Source organism: Rana temporaria, chromosome 7, assembly GCF_905171775.1.
Source record: "Rana temporaria chromosome 7, aRanTem1.1, whole genome shotgun sequence".
Taxonomy (NCBI): Eukaryota; Metazoa; Chordata; class Amphibia; order Anura; family Ranidae; genus Rana; species Rana temporaria.
Window position 1 is genome coordinate 69,302,540 of NC_053495.1, and position 20,708 is coordinate 69,323,247.

The 20,708-nt window shown below is 43.2% G+C and overlaps 1 protein-coding gene across 2 annotated transcripts in view; it reads left to right on the forward strand.

Annotated features, from left to right (window-relative positions):
- Window positions 1–20,708, forward strand: part of RANGAP1 (Ran GTPase activating protein 1) — a 218,029-nt gene that overhangs the window by 183,742 nt on the left and 13,579 nt on the right. For both annotated transcript variants that reach the window (XM_040359566.1, XM_040359567.1), the window contains exons 12-14: window positions 8,488–8,604; window positions 19,301–19,403; window positions 19,501–19,589. In XM_040359566.1, coding sequence (XP_040215500.1) covers window positions 8,488–8,604; window positions 19,301–19,403; window positions 19,501–19,589 — 309 coding nt within the window. The remainder of the gene's footprint in view (window positions 1–8,487; window positions 8,605–19,300; window positions 19,404–19,500; window positions 19,590–20,708) is intronic.

Sequence of the window (20,708 nt, forward strand, 5' to 3'; positions counted from 1 at the left end):
CTTAAGAAAAGCTCTTCCCTTTGAAATAAAAGGGAGAGGTTCTTAATTATTTCTAGATAGCCAAGCAGAAAATGGAGCATGTGAACAAATTTTAAATATTTTTTTTTAACAAACCATGTGCAACTGCAGAAGCACTGTCTTTCTGCAGCAACACTTTCAAGGTGGACTGTCACACATTTCCAATCTTTGACAAGTGCAGAGAGAGCACTGACTTTGCTTGACACCCATCTTATGTTATGCAAGTACTGAAATTTCTGGATTTTTTTTCATGACATTTTTCAGCTACCTGCTTTAGCTGTCGCATTCTCTTGGGTGAATGCTGGTAAAATTGGTACAGCTTCTTTAACCACTTTAGGACCCATTCACGACGATATACGTCGGCAGAATGACACGGCTGGGCACAATCACGTATCTGTACGTGTCTCTCTTTAAGCCCCGCCGTGGGGTCGCGCGCACGCAACTGGCTCCGAAGCTCCATGACCGCGAGACCCGCGGATCCAATCTCCACCGGTGTCCCGCGATCGGTCACCGGACCTGAAGAACAGGGAGAGGTGTGTGTGTGTGTAAACACACCTTCCCCGTTCTTCACAGTGGCAGTGTCATTGATCGTCTGTTCCCTGATATAGGGACAGACAATCAATGATGTCACACGTCCAGCCCTGCCCCCCTACTGTTAGAAACACATATGATGTCACACTTAACCCATTCAGCGCTCCCTAGTGGTTAACTCCCAAATTGCAATTGTCATTTTCACAGTTAACAATGCATTTTTATAGCACTTTTTGCTGTGAAAATGACAATGGTCCCAAAAATGTGTCAAAATTGTCCGATGTGTCTGCTATAATGTCGCAGTCACGAAAAAATCGCTGATCGCCGCCATTAGTAGTAAAAAAAAAAAAATATTAATAAAAATGCAATAAAAATATCCCCTATTTTGTAAACACTATACATTTTTTTTTTTTCTTTTACCAAAAATAGGTAGAAGAATACGTATCGGCCTAAACTGAGGAAAAAAAAGTTTTTTTTATATATTTTTGGGGGATATTTATTATAGCAAAAAGTAAAAGATATTGCATTTTTTTTTTCAAAATTGCACTCCATTTTTGTTTATAACGCAAAAAATAAAAACCGCAGAGGTGACCAAATACCACCAAAAGCAAGCTATATTTGTGGGAAAAAAAGGACGCCAATTTTGTTTGTGAGCCACGTCGCACGACCGTGCAATTGTCACTTAAAGCGACGCAGTGCCGAATCGCAAAAAGGGGCAAGGTCCTTAACCTACATAATGGTCCGGATCTTAAGTGGTTAAAACAGAGTCAAGTAAAAGTGAGAAAAAATCCGCGCTTAGGGTATGTGTAAATAAGCTGATGCCTCCCTGAAAGGTCTCATAAGCGACCAATAGGATTAATATACAAACAATGGGATAGTGGCGCTGCTGAACCGACTATAATTAAATGGGGTGTGGGTATCCTGTATTGTTAAGCCCGTGTTGGATAACCTGGATTAGGGCTTAGTCCAATATGCGTGGACCCCCTTTAGACACACACTGGAAGAAATAGAGGCGTGTGTAGGTTGCCCCGTTGATGGTGCCAAGTGCAACTGGCTGCCAAGTGAGTGGCTTATTAATGGACCTCCACCATAGGTTGGTATCCAATTAGCAGATGTGTTGAAAAAAGACAGAAAATGATAGTGGAAAATAATAAAAAAATATATAAAGAACCCAATAAAAGGCACAATACAATTCAGGTCAGGACCCTGTGCAGGCCAGCAATTGCAGGGTAAGCCTGTGATCAAAAAATGTGCTCAGGTGTGACTCAATTGCTAGTGCACCTAGATATGAACCCTAATTAGGCTCCTAGTTCCTAAAATACACCAATAAAGTCAGTGTGATAATGACACCAAGTGCAAATAAAAATATTTAAATGAATGATGTGTCAAACAAAAGCTAGGGTGAACATCAACGGCGTTGGCTCCCTTTGGGAGTGTGTTAGAATATCGGTTGGTTGCGTGCAATGTGTGGTATATAAAATGTGATATCAGGTTTGTGGACAGGACACTGTACAAGCCAGCAGATAAAAAATTGTGGCTGTGACCAGATAGAGTAGGGTTGGAGTGGCAAATTTGCCCAAAAAACCTTGTCAATTCTCACAGCCTAGTGAGAGCAGACCAACAAATTATTACAGACAGCAGTGGTGAGCTGGAACATTAATGAATTCTCCAATATAAATGAGAAAAAAGAATAATAAAAAAGAATAAAAATTCCCCCTAACAGTGCTAAAGTCCGCAAAGGTGATAACTGTATAAGCACTAGGGGTTCCACTATTCCTGATGGGGATAGTGAGATCAAAGTTCAGACATCAGATGCAATCCCTTGGTACAAGATATAGCAGAATATAAATAGTGACTTTGAGTGCCAATCCCTCGCAGTTCAATGATCAGTGACTGTTGTGCTCCCCCGCTTAGAAATGTTGGTTCGCTTAGCTGGCCGCCTGTCCCATGTATGCTGCAAACCCGGGCTGCCGACACCGCCAATGGTCTCCACCATTTTCAGCTCCAATCATGCTTGCAGCACCATCTGTACCAATTCTAATCAGTTGGTTTGGGAAAAAAGACCAGGGGCCAAATTCAGAAAGAGATACGAAGGCGTATCTCCTGATACGCCGTCGTATCTCTGAGTGCGCTGGGTCGTATCTATGCGCCTGATTCATAGAATCAGTTACGCATAGATATCCCTAAGATCCGACAGGTGTAAGTGTCTTACACCGTCGTATCTTAGGCTGCAATTTCACGCTGGCCGCTAGGTGGCGCTTCCGTTTGTTTACGTGAGGAATATGCAAATTACTATTTACGTCGATTCAGAAACGAACGACCGTCCGACGCTTTTTTTTTACGTCGTTTGCGTTCGGCTTTTTCCGGCGTAAAGTTACCCCTGCTATATAAGGGGTATGTGCGGCATATCCTATGTTAAGTATGGCCGCGGTTCCCGCGCCGACTTTTGAAATTTTTACGTGGTTCGCGAATACGGCTGGACGTAATTTACGTTCACGTCGAAAGCAATGACGTTTTGCGGCGGATTTTCAAGCATGCGCACTGGTATGTTTTCACGAACGGCGCATGCCGTGGGGTCAAGCCAAATTTAAATAAAACACGCCCCCTACATCCCCATTTGAATTACGCGGCCTTACGCCGCAACACATACGTTACACCGCCGTAACTAAGGGCACAAGTTCTTTCTGAATAAAGAACTTGCGCCCAAAGTTAGAGCGGCGTAACGTATCGGAGATACGTTACGCCGGCCGGACAGATACACTCAGGTACTGATGGTTTCTAAGTACCCATCTGCAGTTGCCATTTCAAGAGGTAGGACTGATAGAAATACTTCTTTGATTCTATTGTTCTTGATGTATCTGACATACAATATTATTTCTTCTACTCCTCCTTTGTCAGTTGATCCATCTAGAATCAATCTAACATATTTGGCCTCCTTTAGCTCACAGATGAGTTCTTTCCGGATTACAGTTGCAATATATGAGATGAATTCCTTGCATCTCTTGTCATTTGCATACTCCTCTCTCACAGCAAGCCCTAGTTTCCCCTGTCAGCTCTAACAAACCTTTTAAAGTCTGTTAGCCAGATTCACGTAGAGTTACGACGACGTATCAGTAGATACGCCGTCGTAACTCCGAATCTGCTCCGTCGTAACTCCGAATCTGCTCCGTCGTAACTCCGAATCTGCGCCGTCGTACATTTAAGTGTATTCTCAAATTGAGATACGCTTAAATGTAGCTAAGATACGACCGCCGGCGTATCTTAGCTGTCTGTTTAAGCTGGCCACTAGGGGCGTGTACGCTGATTTCCGCCTAGAATGCGTAAATCAGCAAAATACGCCTATTCACGAACGTACGCTTGCCCGTCGCAGTAAAGATACGCCGTTTACGTAAGGCGTTTTCAGGCGTAAAGATAAACCACCAAAAAGATGGCGCAGCCAATGTTAAATCTTGACGTCGGAACCGCGTTGATTTTTTTAATTTTTACGTTGTTTGCGTACGTCGTCCGTGAATGGGGCTGGGCGTAATTTACGTTCACGTCAAAACCAATGAGTTTTTGCGGCGTAATTTGGAGCATGCGCACTGGGATACGTCCAATCATGTCGGGTCACGATTCATTAGCATAAAACACGCCCACCTCTTCACAATTTGAATTAGGTGCGCTTACGCCGGCACATTTACGCTACGCCGCCGTAACTTAGGATGCAAGTGCTTTGTGAATACAGCACTTGCCTCTCTAACTTACGGCGGCGTAGCGTATATGAGATACGCTACACCTGCCTAACGTTAGGCAGGTCTACGTGAATCTAGCTATGTATATGGCTTGTTGTTTTTTGCAATATAATAGGCCACATTAACTTCTTGAGGCCCGCGCTATAGCCGAATGACGGCTTCAGCGCGGACCTGAAAATCCAGGAGGATGTCAATTGACGTCCGCCCCTTTGCTCGTTCCCCGCGCGCGCTCCCGAGCTCGCAGCGGGGAAATTCTGTGCTGGCCGTGTCCCTTGGACACAGCCAATCACAGATCGCAGTGAACGGCCAATCAGAGTGGCTGTTTGCTATGCAATCTGTGCGGCCAATGAAAGATGATCTCAAATGTAAACATATGAGATCATCTCTCATTGCCGGCTCACACAGAGACAGCGTCCTGTCAGGGAGAGAGGAGACCGATCTGTGTCCCTTGTACATAGGGACACAGATCGGTCACCTCCCCAGTCAGTCCCCCTCCCCCACAGTTAGAACACTATGCAGGGTACACATTTAACCCCTTCCTCACTCCCTAGTGTTAACCCCTTCAATGCCAGTCACATTTATACAGTAATTAGTGCATATTTATAGCACTGATCGCAGTATAAATGTGGTGCTAAAAATGTGTCAAAAGTGTCCGATGTGTCCGCCATAATGTCACAGTCCCAATAAAAATCACAGATCACCGCCATTACTAGTAAAAAAATAATAATTCTGTCCCCTATTTTGTAGGCGCTATAACTTTTGCGCAAACCAGTCGCTTATTGCGATTTTTTTTTTTTTTTTTACCAAAAATATGTAGAAGTATACGTATCGGCCTAAACTGAGAGAAAAAAATGTTTTTAAAAAAAATGGGCTTTTTACTATAGCAACAAGTAAAAAATATTGTATTCTTTTTTCATTGTCGCTCTTTTTTGTTTATAGCGCAAAAAATAAAAACCGCAGAGGTGATCAAATACCACCAAAAGAAAGCTCTACTTGTGGGGAAAAAAAGACATCAATTTTGTTTGGGAGCCACGTCGCACGACCGCGCAATTGTCGGTTAAAGCGACGCAGTGCCGGAAGCTGAAATTTCACCTAGGCAGGAGGGGGGTATATGTGCCCAGTAAGCAAGTGGTTAAATAGAACTTTCATGTGGTTGAACATCCCTTAGTCCATTTTCTTAATGCATGCAGCCAATGGCGTAGCTTCTGGAGCCAACAGGGGGTTTTTGGCTTTTATACATTTCTCATACTGGAGTAACTTTCCATGTTTTTTGAAGGCCACCAGTTTAAATGGTCCCGAAAACCCTTTCACAATATTGGATGTGTGGTCAGCAATGCCAGGGAAGGAGGCACAAATCTCACATATGGCTATGCCTGTGTTATGGTCCAATTTAAGCCGTGTGAGTTCCTTGCACCAATCATGTTTTAAACTTCATTCTTCATGAATTTTGAGGGTGACTTGTTGATGGGGACTTCTCTGCTGGTTGTTCTTTTCTTGTGCTGTTTGATTCTGCAGTAACATGTTGCACTGCACTTTCTGAACAAGAAGTCTTCGCAAAGAAATTTGTCATTCGCAGTTGCTTGGCATCTTCTGGTGTCAGTTTTTGCGGCACGTTTCATTTTTTCAGAATTCAAACACAAAAAATGTTTTGTTGCATTCCCACACAAAGAAGATTTAGTACACGTTATTACTTAATGGCATAGTCTCCAAAATGTTTAATTTTTTATATATATTTTTTCTTTAAAAGCAAAGCACCCCTTCTCTTATGAGGCCCTGATGTGTATCTTTACAGATGCACAACACAGGTTTCCACAGTTATGCCTCTCAGCTTTTGCCCATTAACCTTCTTCTTATCCCTAAGAATTTTTAGCCACTTGTCCTCCAGAAGGTTTTAACTCCTATATGACCAGGCCATTTTTTGCTATTCGACACTGCGCTACTTTGACTGACAATTGCGCCATGCAACACTACAGAAATGAAATTTATATAATTTTCCACAGATAGAGCTTTTTATATTTTGCGCAATAAAGACCCCAAATGTTGAAAGCAAAAAACAATATTTTTACTTTTTGCAACAAAACATATCCAATAAATGTTGGCCAAAACGCATTCTGCTAAATGTCTTTGGTTAAAAAAAATCACAATAAGTGTATATTATTATTAGGTTTTGTGTGAAAGTTAATCTACGAATTATGGTGTGTGTGTGTGTGTGTGTATATATATATATATATATATATATATATATATATATATATATATATATATATATATATATATATATATATATATACACTGGAGTTTTTCTTTATTTTGTTTTTTAATACTAGTAATGGCGGCGTTTAGCAACTTAGAGCGGGACTAATAGTGCGGCATACAATGTAACACTGGGTCGAAACTAACTGCTACTGACGCTCAAGTGACACCAATAAAGTGATAATAATATCCAGGGTTGAGAGGCAAGTAGATTAACAATATCTTCACGGATCAAATTAAAAGGCTTCTCCTGAATGGCGGAGATGCCAAGAATAACTCTTTATAGGCAGCAACATAGGAGAATTTGCTTGTATTGATGCTGGAACAAAGCAGTGCTTAATGCTGGACAAAAAATTAAATTCACTGATCCCATTCCTAGTGCCGTTCAGGTGTTCAAATCAAAACCATCCATATATACTGTAAAATGGCGGCTTCTGGCTGCATTTAGTCACGCTCTCTTACCTTAACGCCGCTGTTTGCGCTCTGTGTGTGATCTCACCGTTATCACGTGACTGACGTGTGCACTCTGCATTGTCTGCAGCCTCCAGGCAGCTCCTTTACTGAGTGACTCCCTGTGGCAGTGACGTAGGTGGCCTTGCCCCCTCAGCAGAATTCCCCAATCCCCAGGGCGGAAGGCAGAGCGCCCGCCGCCTATCTCTGTGCTCTCTGCTGCAATCATCCCTGACCCCGCACACAGGCACAGCTAACGGCGGTAACTCCATGACAGTCTGCATGCTCTCTCATTTCATCCGATCCATCCCGGCCGGCAGCTCACCTCACTCCAGTCCCCTTGGTACGCCCCTGGGAAGCATAGGCCGCAAAGCCGCAGCCTCAATTAGCGGTCGGCGCGGCCCGACGCGATTACGATGAGACGCACAGTATACCCCAGCTCTGTCGCCCCCAGGCGCCAGGTCGCTAATTCTAGTAGCAATTGCGACCTGGCGCCCTGGGTTTGTCAAACCCTGCTTTAGTAGACTCAGGATGTCTCTGTAAATAGTACCTGTCTCTGCCCATGCTATCACAAGGGATGTTGTTCATCTCTTGTGATGGCAATAAAGTTAATAAAAAAAATGGAAGAGAGTGTAAAAATAAATACATTTTAAAGCGTCCTGTGCTCGCATGCAAAGTTGATTGCATACGTAGGTTGCGCATGCATATGTAAATGGTATTTGCACCACACATATGAGGTATCGCTGCAAATGTTATAGCTTCTGTGTGACTCTAAACTGATAACCTGTAAAGGTTTTTTAGTATCTTAGTTTGGCATGACATGTTCTATTTACTTAGCGTAACATCATCTTTTATATTTTACCAAGAAAATTGGTATTATATTGTGTGTGTGTGTGTGTGTGTGCATTAAAATTATTTAGTGTGTATTCTTTCTAGAAAAAATGTTTTATGTAAAATACCACTGCACAAATACCGTGTAACATTAAAATTGCAAGACCCACCATTTTATTTTCAAGGGCCTTTGTTTTATAAAAAATGTATAATGTTTAGGGGTTCTAAGTAGTTTTCTAACAAAACAATGTTGATTTTTACATGTAGGAGAGGAATGTCAGATGACAAGGGAAGTAGTGGAAGTAGTTAAGGAAGCAATTATACATGGTAGTGCGTTGCTGTGTGTTTGGGGCACATTGCAGCACAGATACATTGCCTTAGTGGGGTCATTGTGATATTCAATATAAAACAACTGAAACACTAACACATGCATAGACTGTACTACAGCGCAATATTTTTATGCCAACATGAATGTTCTAGTGCTTCTAAATGTTGAGTTTCGTAAGCTGATAATATTACACTAAAACAGGCACCCACTTGGTTTTGGGTTTTCCGGGCTACTTGGATATGTGCAGACAGCTGTTGTTCCTAGCTTTAGTGTAACCATTTAATGTTTAGAGTTTGTAAAGGGAAAATGTAACCATATATTTGATTGTATATGTTTTTGTTTAAGGAATCGCCGCCCACTGCAGCCCCTCTTCCACCTGTTGATGCATCGATTTTTCTCAGCTTTCCGTCCCCAGAAAAACTCTTACGGATGGGTCCTAAGCGTTCAACAATAGCAGCTCAGGTATTCATGTGTTATGCATTGCACACTGCTGAGATATGAATATTATACAGATATTCAAAATCAAATATACCGTATTTATCGCGGTATAACGCGCTCTGGCGTATACCGCGCACCCCCAAAGTGGCCCCCAATCCTGTGGAAAAAAAAGATATTTTGTTGTTTTGTACTTACAGTTTTGATGTCTTGCGCGGCGTCCATCTGCGGCCTCGTCGGGTCCGGCGTCCTTCTGCGGCCTCGTCGGGTGTCCTCTTCGGCGGGTCGGGCGTCCGTCTTCGGCGGGTCGGGCGTCCGTCTTCGGCGGGTCGGGCGTCCATCTTCGGCGGGTCGGGCGTCCATCTTCGGCGGGTCCGGTGTCCATCTTCGGCGGGTCCGGTGTCCATCTTCGGCGGGTCCGGCGTCCTTCGGCGGCGTCCTCCCGCTCGTTTCCCGCCACGACTTTGAATACTGCGCCCGCATATAGCGAGCGCAGTACACTCGTGAATCTTCGGGCAGGCTCGGGCGCCTCTCGCACTGACGTCCTGTACGCTCAGGACAACAGGACGTCAGTACGAGAGGCGCCGAGACTGGCCGAAGATTCACGAGTGTACTGCGCTCGCTATATGCGGGCGCAGTATTCAAACTCATGGCGGGAAAGCGGGTATCGGCGTATATCGCGCACCCACGATTTTGCCCTGATTTTCAGGGCAAAATAGTGCTCGGTATACGCCGATAAATACGGTAGTTGTCCATTTTATTCTACTGCATTTAAAAAACAGCTCACAGAACAGGGACACAGGACGTTTTTAACCACTTGCCCTTCCTAACCAGGCCAATTTTCATCTTTCACCACTCTCACATTAAGAGCCCATTCACACCTAGGCGTATATACGCCTGAAGCATGATGCTCGTGCCGCTGGCGGGGCGAATTTACATTGATGTCTATGAGATGGTTCACATCTCACGCCGAACGCCGTACGCCTGCCGCCTGAAAACAAGTCCCGGACCCTTTTTTTCAGGCGGCTTTCGGCATAGACATCAATGTAAAATGTTTTGTAAAAAAAAAAAAAGTTTACAAATCGCGGCAAAATACGCCACGTACGCCACGTTATAGTGTGAATGCAGCCTTACTCAGTCAGGCAACACTGTACCCTAATGACATTTTTGTTCTTTTTTTTTCACACAAATAGAGCTTTCTTTTGGTGGTATTTAATTACCACTGAGTTTTTTATTGTTTTCGCTATAAATGAAAAAAACCAAAAATCTTGTTTAAAAAAAAATGTTCTTCTTTTCGGTTATACAATTTATCAAATTAGTATTTTTTCTTTATACATTTTGGCCAAACTTTATACCGCTACATATCTTTGGTAAACAAATAACCCAAATAAGTATATATTATTTGGTCTTTGTGAAAGTTATAGTCTACAAGCTATGGTGGCAATCTCCTCTCATTTCTTGACACACTAACAAGCCATTAAAGTACATATACACCCCAAATTACCCCTTTTTGGAAAGTAGACATTCCAGAGTATTTAGTAAGACGCATGATGAGTTTTTCGAAGTTGTAATTTTTTTTTCACAATTCTTTGCAGAATTAAGATTCTTTTTTTTTTTAAACAAAATTGTCATATTACCAAGTTATTTCTCACACACTGTATAGGCATACTTGCAAATACACTCCAAAATACATTCTGCTACTCCTGAGTATGACGATAGCACATGTGTGAGACTTACACAGCCTGGCCACATAGAGAGGCCCAATATGCAAGTAGCTCCTCCATGCGTTCTAGGAGCATAAATTTCACATCATTTCCTGACAACCTATCGCACTTTTGAAGGCCCTGGAGCACCAGGACAATGAAAACACCCACAAAAGGACTCCATTTGTGAAAGCAAACACCCCAGCCTATATTCTATGAGGCATTATGAGACTTTTGAACATGTAATTTTTCCCACAAGTTTTTGAAAAATGTGGAAAGAAAATTTAAAACACATTTTTTTTTTTAACACGATATTTCTAATTAGTAGCATGTACATAGCAAAAATTACACCCCAAAATTATTTCTGCTACTTTTCCTGAGTATGGCGATACCACGTGTGAGACTTTTACACAGCCTGGCCACATAAAAATGCCCAACCTTCAAGGGGCAACCTCAGGTGCTCTAGGGACATAAAATTGCAAATCGCATTTCTTGACTACCTATTACACTGTTGTGAGGCACTGTAGTGGTACTGATGTGGCACGGATGAGGCATGAATGAGGCTCATATGGGCATCATTGAGGCACAGATGGGCTAGAATGAGGCAGAGGTGAGTGCTGCTGCGGTCTCCCTCCTCTCCTCGCACGATGTACAGGCCATGCACAGGTTTGTTGACAAGTGATCGCTTCATCATTGGACGGAGTAATCACGTGGTAATGGGCTGCTATCATTCGCCCTTTACCGTGATCTGCCAAGTCCAGTGAACCCGGCAAGCATGGACACTTTGTGTGCGCACCCCAGGGGGCGTGCGGGAAGCGCAAGTCTGAGAGGATGTCATTGTACGCCCTCCCAGAATTAGCTGACCACGCTGTAGCCGTCATTCCGCTATCGCCCGCATCGGCAAGTGGTAAACCTTTGCGTTATACTGCCACCTAGACACTGGTAAAACAAAACAACTGTTGGCCAGTCCAAGATAGCATCTCTTACTACCAGCATGCCTCAGTTTGTGCTTGTGTACTAAAAAAATGGCCATATTTCTTTATCGTACACCACTGGACACAGAGACTTTAATCATTACATAGTGGGTTGTATAGTTCACCAGAGGTGATTGGACACTGGCACACTCAATGAAGACAAGTACCCCTCTATATAACCCCCTCCCATAAGGGAAGTACCTCAGTTTTTTCGCCAGTGTCTAAGGAGATGGTCGCGTCTAAGGAGGTGCTAAGAAGCTCTGCTAAAGATCCCTCCGGTGGTCAAAGAGCTGCGCAAACAGATCCATCCAAAAACGCTTATCTTCATACGCCTAAAATGGATGGTACCCGGACCTCCCAGAAGATTGAGGTTTTGCCTGTAATGTCTCTCTTCGGAGGACTGGGCTCTGGGATCCAGTACTTTCGCTATATACTTAAGAGCGTAAACGTTTCTGGCAGAGTCTTTTACATAGTCCAGGGAAGAGGTATCCTTTTATGTAAGAACCCATATCCCTGAAGGTTGGCACAACATACCCGCCGAGATAGGTGAAGATTGGCACCCGAAAAAAATTCTAAAGTTGAATACACTTTAAAGAGGAAGTAAACCCCCCCCCCTCCCGAAAAACAGGGGGGAAAAAATAACCTGCAACAGAAACGCATAATGAGCTAGTATGCACAGCACACAAGCTCATTATGTGGCACTTACCTGAGATCGCAGCCCCCAAAGTCCTCCTCGTCCCCCTCCACCGCCGCCGCCATGTCCCCTCGCATCTCCTTCCTGTTATCGCCGCTCCGGCGCTGTGATTGGCCGGAGCGGCGATGACATCACTCCCGCGCATGCACGTGGGACCAGGAGATCGCTGTGCATGCGCGGGAATATGGCATTAACCCTGGTTATGCCATTAAGAAAAACTGCACTTTCAGTGCACCTGCGCCGTTGTGTACGGCGCGCATGCGCCGTAGACATCGGCACCTGTAATTACTTTAAATATCTCTTAAACCGTGCAGGTTTAGGAGATATTTCTTGCACCTACAGGTAAGCCTTAATCTAGGCTTACCTGTAGGTGCAAGATGTGTGGTTGGGTTTACAACCACTTTAAGGACTTTCTTTTCTGAGTAAGGATGTCTTACCTGTATCCGCCACTTGAGGGAGTAGAGAGCTGAAAGTTTTCTTACAGATACTTACTTGACAAGAGCTGCAGTGAGAGCTTTCCTTACGCTGCAGGCTCTGCTGTGACCAAGAGGCTCATCCAGTTGGTACCCTTTGCTGGGTCCCAGGAGAGCGCTCCTTCCTCTCCCCCCTTCCGGCATGATTGCCGATACGCCGCCATTCCCCTAACATGCGCGCACGAGGGCGAGCTTTTGGGAGTTTATGGCCAGAAAGTGGCCGTGGTCACGTGATTGGGCACGTTGGCGTGCATGCCGCTCTACTGCACAATGCGCGGAGCGAGATCTTTTGAAACAAATCTCAGATGGCTGCAAGATCTGCAAACGGAGACACAGGACTATGTCTTCCCATTGGAGGAATTCAGGGACAAAAAAGGGCTCAAAAGCATCACCACCTGAATCGGGGGGGGTTCCAGCCATTCCTGCCCAGTCCCAGCCTCCCCTGTAAGACCGGAAGCACCTGCACAGGATGAGCCGTTGCCGTTGTCTGGCATAGCACCCTCTCCTGTTTTGCCAGCTCCTGCATATGTCACTGAGGACACTTTAGCAGCCGCTTTGAGCAACTTAGAAGGGAAAATCGCTACTTTAATCGCAGCATCCTGTCAGTGGGATAAAAAGTGAAGCAGGTCCCCTTCTGTTGTTTTAGACTTTCCTTCTGAAAGATCGGAGGAGGATGACGATTTATCTCCATCAGGGGATAGGGATGAGGAGCAGTCGGATGGATCAGGGGTTTCAGAGGAACCTTTCTCGGCCTCTCAAGTTCTTAAGCTGCAGGTGCAATGTTATGCTGAAGCAGTGCGTTCAACATTTAAGTCGCCTTCTTTACCATTAGCTGAATCACCTGTCTCCTCCTTGGGTTCATTAAAATCCCCATAGGCTGCATGTTCTTTTCCGGTTCATCCTCTATTAGAAAATCTTATCTACACAGACTGGTTACATCCAGATAGGCGTTTTTCTCCTCCCAGGAAATTTGAAGTTCTTTATCCCATAGAGGAAAAATTTACCAAGAAATGGAGTCTGCCCACAGTAGATGCAGCCATCTCTTGTGTAAATAAGAACCTAACTTGTCCTGTACATCCAAAAGATTTCAAGTGGTAAAATGACTCTGTTACCAGATAAGATAAAGAACAAACCACCATGTTTCAAGCATCCCCTCCCCCCGGTTCCAGGAACCTCAACTTCCAGGCAGTGGCGACGGCATTCTCAGCCAGCCGCAAGAGCTAAGACCCAGAGTCAAACCCAGGGTCGCAAAAAGCCATGGGTTCAGAAAACTAACAAACAGAACCCAAAAGCCCTCTTGTGAAGGCATGCCCTCGCTCGGCCAAGTGGGGGGGGGGGAACTTCAGAAATTTCAGGACAAGTGTGTAGTTTCCACAGTATCCCTGGGGTACATGCTGGAATTCCGAGAAATCCTACCTTATCAGTTCCTAAACGCAAACATCTCCAAGGATCCATTAAAAAGAAGACCCTCCTTCCAAGCATTTGATCACTAGCTGTCCCAAGGGGTGATAACGGAAGTGCCCCTGGTAGAACAGGGTTTGGGGTTTTATACAAACCTCTTTGTGGTTCCAAAACCAAATGGAGATGTCAGACCCATTCTGGATCTAAAAGCTCTGAATGAGTTTCGGAATGTTTGCCATTTTCGAATGGAGACGCCCTACAAGGCGGAGAATTCCTGGCGTCAATAGACATCAAAGACGCATACTTAGATGTGCCTATCCATCCCGCTCATCAAAAGTTCATTTGGTTTGCAGTGGAACACAGCCACTACCAGTTTGTGGCTCTGCCTTTCGGCTTGGCTACTGCACCCCAGGTGTTTACAAAGGTTTTGGCCCCACTTTTGGCAAACCTAAGAGCACAGGGCATAGCGGTGACTGCTTATCTAGACGACTTACTCCTGGTAGAAATGTCAGTAGCGATGTTAAATCACAGGGTGCGCAGTACGGTAGAATACCCAGCGCATTTGGGATGGATCCTAAATCTACAGAAATCCTCTCTGCAACCCCTGAAGAGGCGGGAGTATTTGGGCATGGTCATAGACACAGAGTATTTCTTCCAGAGCCAAAGATAAGATCTTTAAGAGAACTGATGCATATGATCAAGGCGAAGAGGGGTCCATCCATTCGCCTCTGCATGAAGTTGTTGGGGAAGAGGGTGGCCGTCCCTTATGCCCAGTTTCATTCAAGACTACTGCAGAACAGTATCCTGTCTACCTGGAACAGAAGAATCCAAGCTCTGGATTTACCAATGCACCTGTCGGCAATGGTGCACCAAAGCTTCAGTTGTTGGTTAGAAAACAAGAATTTGCAAAGCGGAAAATCCATCCTCCCGGGCACCTGGAAGGTGGTGTCTATGGGTACCAGTCTTTCTGGCTGGGGGGCGACTCTGGAAGAGGCCTCAGCCCATTGAACTTGGTCCAAGTTCAAAAAAGGCCTGCCCATCAACATATTGAAAATTTTGGCGGTGTATCTATCCCTCAGAACCTGGACACACAGGTTACAGGGTTACCCTGTTCGGATTCAATCCGACAATGCTACGGCGGTAGCCTATTTCAATTATCAAGGGGGCACCTGAAGTCGGGATGCTCATAAAGAAGTGAACCAGATATTGATATGGTCATGTTCCTTGTCTTTCTGCAATTTTCATTCCAGGGGTAAAAAATTGGCAAGCGAATTACCTGAGCCGCCAGCAGCTGTTACCAGGAGAGTGGTCTCTTCACCCCGACATTTTCAGGCTATATGCAGGAAATCGGGGACCACGGACATAGACTTGCTAGCTTCCAGGGTCAACAAGAAGTTGGACACCTTTGTGTCAAGGATAAAAGATCCTCTTGCCTTCTGAACAGATGCATTAATGATTCCCTGGAATCAGTTTTCACTGATCTATGCATTTCCTCCGGTTTCACTCTTACAGAGACTGCTTCGCAAAATCAAAAAGGAGGGAATACCAGTTCTCCTGGTGGCCCTGAATTGGCCCAGAAGAGCCTGGTACACCAAAATCATAAGGATGGTGGTGGGGGAGCCTTGGATTCTTCCACTCTTCCAAGACCTGTTATCACAGGGTCCAGTGTTCCATCCTTCCTTCCGAAGGCTAAATTTGACGGTTTGGCTGTTGAAACCTACATATTGAAGAAACGTGGACTCTCCAGCCCAGTTCTCTCCACTCTCAATCCTAAAAAGCCAGCCTCCAGGCTCATCTATTATAGAATCTGGAAGGCATATGTTTCCAGGTGTGAATCCAGAGGGTGGAACCCTCAAAAGTTTGCCATTAGTAGAATTCTGGTTTTTTTTTGTCAATTGGGGGTAGATATGAAACTGGCCCTGAGTACCATTAAGGTTTAAATCTCAGTTCTGTCAGTTTTCTTTCAGAGACCGCTGCCATCTCATTCCCTGGTCCGGGCATTCATTCAGGGAGTACTGCGGGTAAATCCACCAGTTAGGCCTCCCTTTGTGCCCATGGGATTTGAATCTAGTTTTGTTGGTCTTGCAGAAGCAGCCCTTTGAACCTATTCGCCATATTCCGTTAATTCTTTTGAGTAGGAAATTTCCTAAGCTAGGAGAGTTTATGCATTAGCAGCTTTTTCTTGTAAAGAGCCTTATTTAGTTTGTCACAAAGACAAAATTGTATTGCAACCCCATCCTACCTTCCTTCCTAAAGTGGTGTTGACGTTTCATTTGAATCAAGATATTGTTTTACCTTCCTTTTTTCCAGAACTGCAATCGGCGGGGGGGGAAATTATTGCACTCTGGATGTAGTGAGAGCAATAAAGGTTTATCTGCAAGCAACTGCTCAGATAAGTAAAACAAATATCTTGTTTATTCTGCCAGAGGGTCCTAAAAAGGGCCAGGCAGCATCGAAATCCACCATTTTTAGGTGGATTCGACAGGTGATAGTTCAAGCTTATGGCTTGAAGAATAGAACTCCTTCTTTTCCTGTTAGAGCGCACTCGAATAGGGCAATAAGTACTTCATGGGCAGTGCATCATCAGGCTTCTATGGCTCAGATATGTAAGGCTGCAACTTGGTCTTCAGTCCATACATTTACCAAATTCTATCAAATAGATGTAAGAGGACACGAGGACTCTTGTCCGATGGTGGTCTGCTTGATCTGTGTTTCCCTCTCCTTATATAGAGCATTGCTCTGGGACGTCCCACTATGTAATGATTTAAGGCTCTGTGTCCCGTGATGTACGATAAAGAAAAAGATTTTTAATAACCGCTTACCTGTAAAATCCTTTTCTTGAAGTACACCACAGGACACAGAGGTCCTATGGTCTATGGAATCCTTACTGCTTTTCTACAAAACTGAGGTACTTCCCTTATGGGAGGGGTTATATAGAGGGGAACTTGTCTTCATTGGGTGTGCCAGTGTTCAATAACCTCTGGTGAACTATACAACCCACTTTGTAATGATTAAAGGCTCTGTGTCCCATGGTGCACTCCAAGAAAAGGATTTTTTAGGTAAGCTGTTATTAAAAATCCTATTTTTCTTCCTAGTGCTTTTTTTATTCTTGCATTTTTCTCCAATGGCAACTTCTCTACATTGCTAAAACCAAGAAATCTTGCGAGCTACCCAAAATTTGTAAACATTTAATACCTCCTATCAGGACAGCTGCTAGCACTGATCCCGTCCCATATGACTGTGCAAATGCAATATTTAATTTATAGAGGAAATGCTGCGCTATCTGGATGTTCGCATGAGTGCCTTGATGCAATGACACTAAATAAAAAATGTGTTGACGTGCAAACAAAGTTTTTTTTTTTTTTTTTTTTACCATAGCATGTTTTTTTTTTTTTTTTTACCATAGCATGTTTTCTTATTTTTTAATTAAAAAAAGTGTATTGTTTTCCCAAAAAAAGTGCGCTTATAAGACAACTACATAATGTTTGGGGGTTCAAAGTAATTTTCTAGCAAAAACACCTGTTTTTAACTTCTAAACAACAAATCTCAGAAAGAGGCTCGGACCTTAAAGTGGACTTCAGGTAAGCCTAGATTAAGGCTTGCCTGTAGGTGCTGGAAATATCTCCTAAATCGCCACAGTTTAGGAGATATTTACAATAGAGACGAGCGCCAATGTCTACGGCGCATTCGCTGTAGATAACGGCGCAGGCGCACATTAGAAACGGTGATCGTGCCGTTAGGGTTTACCATTAGGGTTTACTTCCTCTTTAAGTGGTTAATGATGTTACTATTTATATGAAATGTTGACACTTATTGTGTGTGCACTCAGCACTTTTGATCACTGGATCACTTTAAAGATATATATTTTCCTTCTTATGTATTTGGATCACTATATTTGATACATGAAGTTTTTGATTTTAGTTTGTATGAACTTTTTGGAATTTGTACGAAAAATACTTTATGCAATTATTTACCAGCACAGAGGCAATTTACACATTTCAGCACATATGTGGATTATAAGGTTTGTGAAGCTGTGATCACGCGCTCTATGGTAAAAAAAAACTTTGCACGTCAACACATTTTTTATTTAGTGTCATTGCAGCAAGGCACTCATGCTAACATCCATTAATATTCTCTACATTGCTGCTGGATATATACCTCCTATTACTATCCAGGAAGCCTATGGAAATGACTGCAAAAGTCTGTGTCCTTTCTAAATGTTAAGCAATGTTCATTTCCATTAACCATTTAAGACCCGGACAATTATGAAGGTTAAGGACCTTGCCCCTTTTTGCGATTCGGCACTGCGTCGCTTTAACTGACAATTGCGCAGTCGTGCGATGTGGCTCCCAAACAAAATTGGCATCCTTTTTTTCCCACAAATAGAGCTTTCTTTTGGTGGTATTTGGTCACCTCTGCGGTTTTTGATTTTTTTTGCGCTATAAACAAAAATAGAGCGGCAATTTTGAAAAAGATGTAATATTTTTAGTTTTTGCTATAATAAATATCCCCAAGTTTAGGCCGATATGCATTCTTCTACCTATTTTTGGTAAAAAGAATCGCAATAAGTGTTTATGGATTGGTTTGCGCAAAATTTATAGCGTTTAAAAAAAAGGGGATCGTTTTATGACATTTAAAAAAAAAAAATTTTTTTTACTGCCAATGGCGGTGATCAGGGATTTTTTTTTGTGTCTGCGACATTATGGCGGACACATCGGACACTTTTGACAGATTTTTGGGACCATTGTCATTTTCACAGCGAAAAATGCTATAAAAATGCACTGATTACTGTGAAAATTACAATGGCAGTGAAGTGGTTAAACACTAGGTATCGCTAAGGGGTTAAGTGTACCCTAAGGGAGTGATTCTTACTTTAGGGGGGTGTGGCTGTAGGCGTGATGTCACTGATCGTCGTCCCCTATATCAGGGAACAGACATCAGTGTCACTGCCACAGTGAAGAACGTGGAAGATGTGTTTACACACACCTCTCCCCGTTCTTCAGCTCCTGTGACCGATCGCGGCACACCGGCGGCGATCGGGTCCCGCGGGTGCGGTCATGAAGCTTCGAACCGGGTCGCGCACGCGACCCATGGCTGGGCTCTTAAAGGCAACGTACAGGTACGTTCCTGTGCCTCAGCTGTGCCATTCTGCCGACGTAAATGTGCAGGAGGCGGTCCTTAAGTGTCGATAATCTGGGCACAGTTGAAAAATAAAATAGACTAAATAAAGTCTTTCAATTCTGTTTTGTGAAGTAAACATTACATTTTAAGTTGGCTACTTGTTTACAATCTTAATGTTCAATATCATTTTGATTTAAAAAGAACACTTTATTGCAAACGCCTACTTATTTTGAATATGAATGATTATAGTTTAAATTGGTACTCACTTTAAAGCTAAAGGTGATTGTACAATAAAATTCAAGTGTGTGTGGCCAAGTTTAGGCTGAATAAACTTTTACTTTGTCCTTTGCATTTTAGACTGATGTTACAGACACTGAAAAGGTGGTACAGGCCTTCATCCAGATATCATCTGTGTACCGAGATGAACAGGCAGTGAAAAAGGCAGTGGAAGAAACTGTTGGTAAGAAGCAATTTTTTATGCATCCATCTATTGCCTTTGGTATTGATCTGCGTAATTTATTTACCCCTTTTTTTTTTTTTTTTTTTTTTTTTTTTAGACTGTTTAATGAAAAAATCTTTTGGCAGTTCAGTTTTTCAGCCGGATATGTTTGTTACCAGTTTACTTGTGCGCATGGGTCTTCTTAAGGTAAGTTAATCTTGTGTTATTTGAGAAATTACAATCAAAGGCAGAATATTTTAGTTGTATGTATTTGGTATCCCTTATTCTGGTCATACACACAGCAGTACTATTCACACATAAAGCGCCAATAGTATAAATCTGTAACATAAGCGATTAGTGAATAAAGCCCAATCTTTAAAAAATGAAATAAAAAGTCCATATAAAGAATCTTCAAATAAAAGGAAAATTTAAAATAAAATGAACAAAAAAAAAGTAATTACAGCTTTTCTTTATAATCCATTTCTGTGAAAACACACTTCCAGAAAGCGTGTATGCCCTGTTTTCCAAAACAAAAACACCACTTTGTACCTACCTTCCACCCTGTGTGTGACAGAATAGCTCACCAGAAATAGATAACAAACATGTTATATCTACCTGCTCTGTGCAAGGGTTTTTCTCCGATCCTCCTTTTCTGGGGTGCCCTGCCGGTGCTCCTGCCTCCTCCCCTACATCGGAAGCCCCCTGGAGATCCACTATCCATGCGGCAATCATGCAGACGCACTCACAAGTCCTGATGCTGCATCTATTGACACAGATAGCAGTACTTGGCCCCGCTACCATCTCTCTGGATTGTATTGACAGCAACGGCTCCTGCTGCTATCAATCTGTCCAATGAGATGAGAGCCAACAAATGGGCTCATGCACGGTGCTGGAACGAATGTCCTCAGGTAAAAAAAAAGGGGGGAGCTGCAGCAAAGAAGGTTTTTTTACCTTAAAGAGGCACTGCAGTCTGCTCACATAATTTTCAATAAAAATGTCTTTGCCATTCTGAAGCTTCCCTCCACTTTGCATATTATTATACACCCCTCACATTTTTGTAAATACTTTTATTATATCTTTTCATGTGACAACACTGAAGAAATTACACTTTGCTATAATGTAAAGTAGTGAGTGTAAAGCTTGTATAACAGTATATAAATTTGCTGTCTCAAAATAACTAAACACACATCCATTAATTTTGAAACCGCTGTCAACAAAAGTGAGTGCGCCCCTAAGTGAAAATGTCCAAATTGGGCCCAAAGTGTCAATATTTTGTGTGGCCACCATTATTTTCCAGCACTACCTTAACCCTCTTGGGCATAGAGT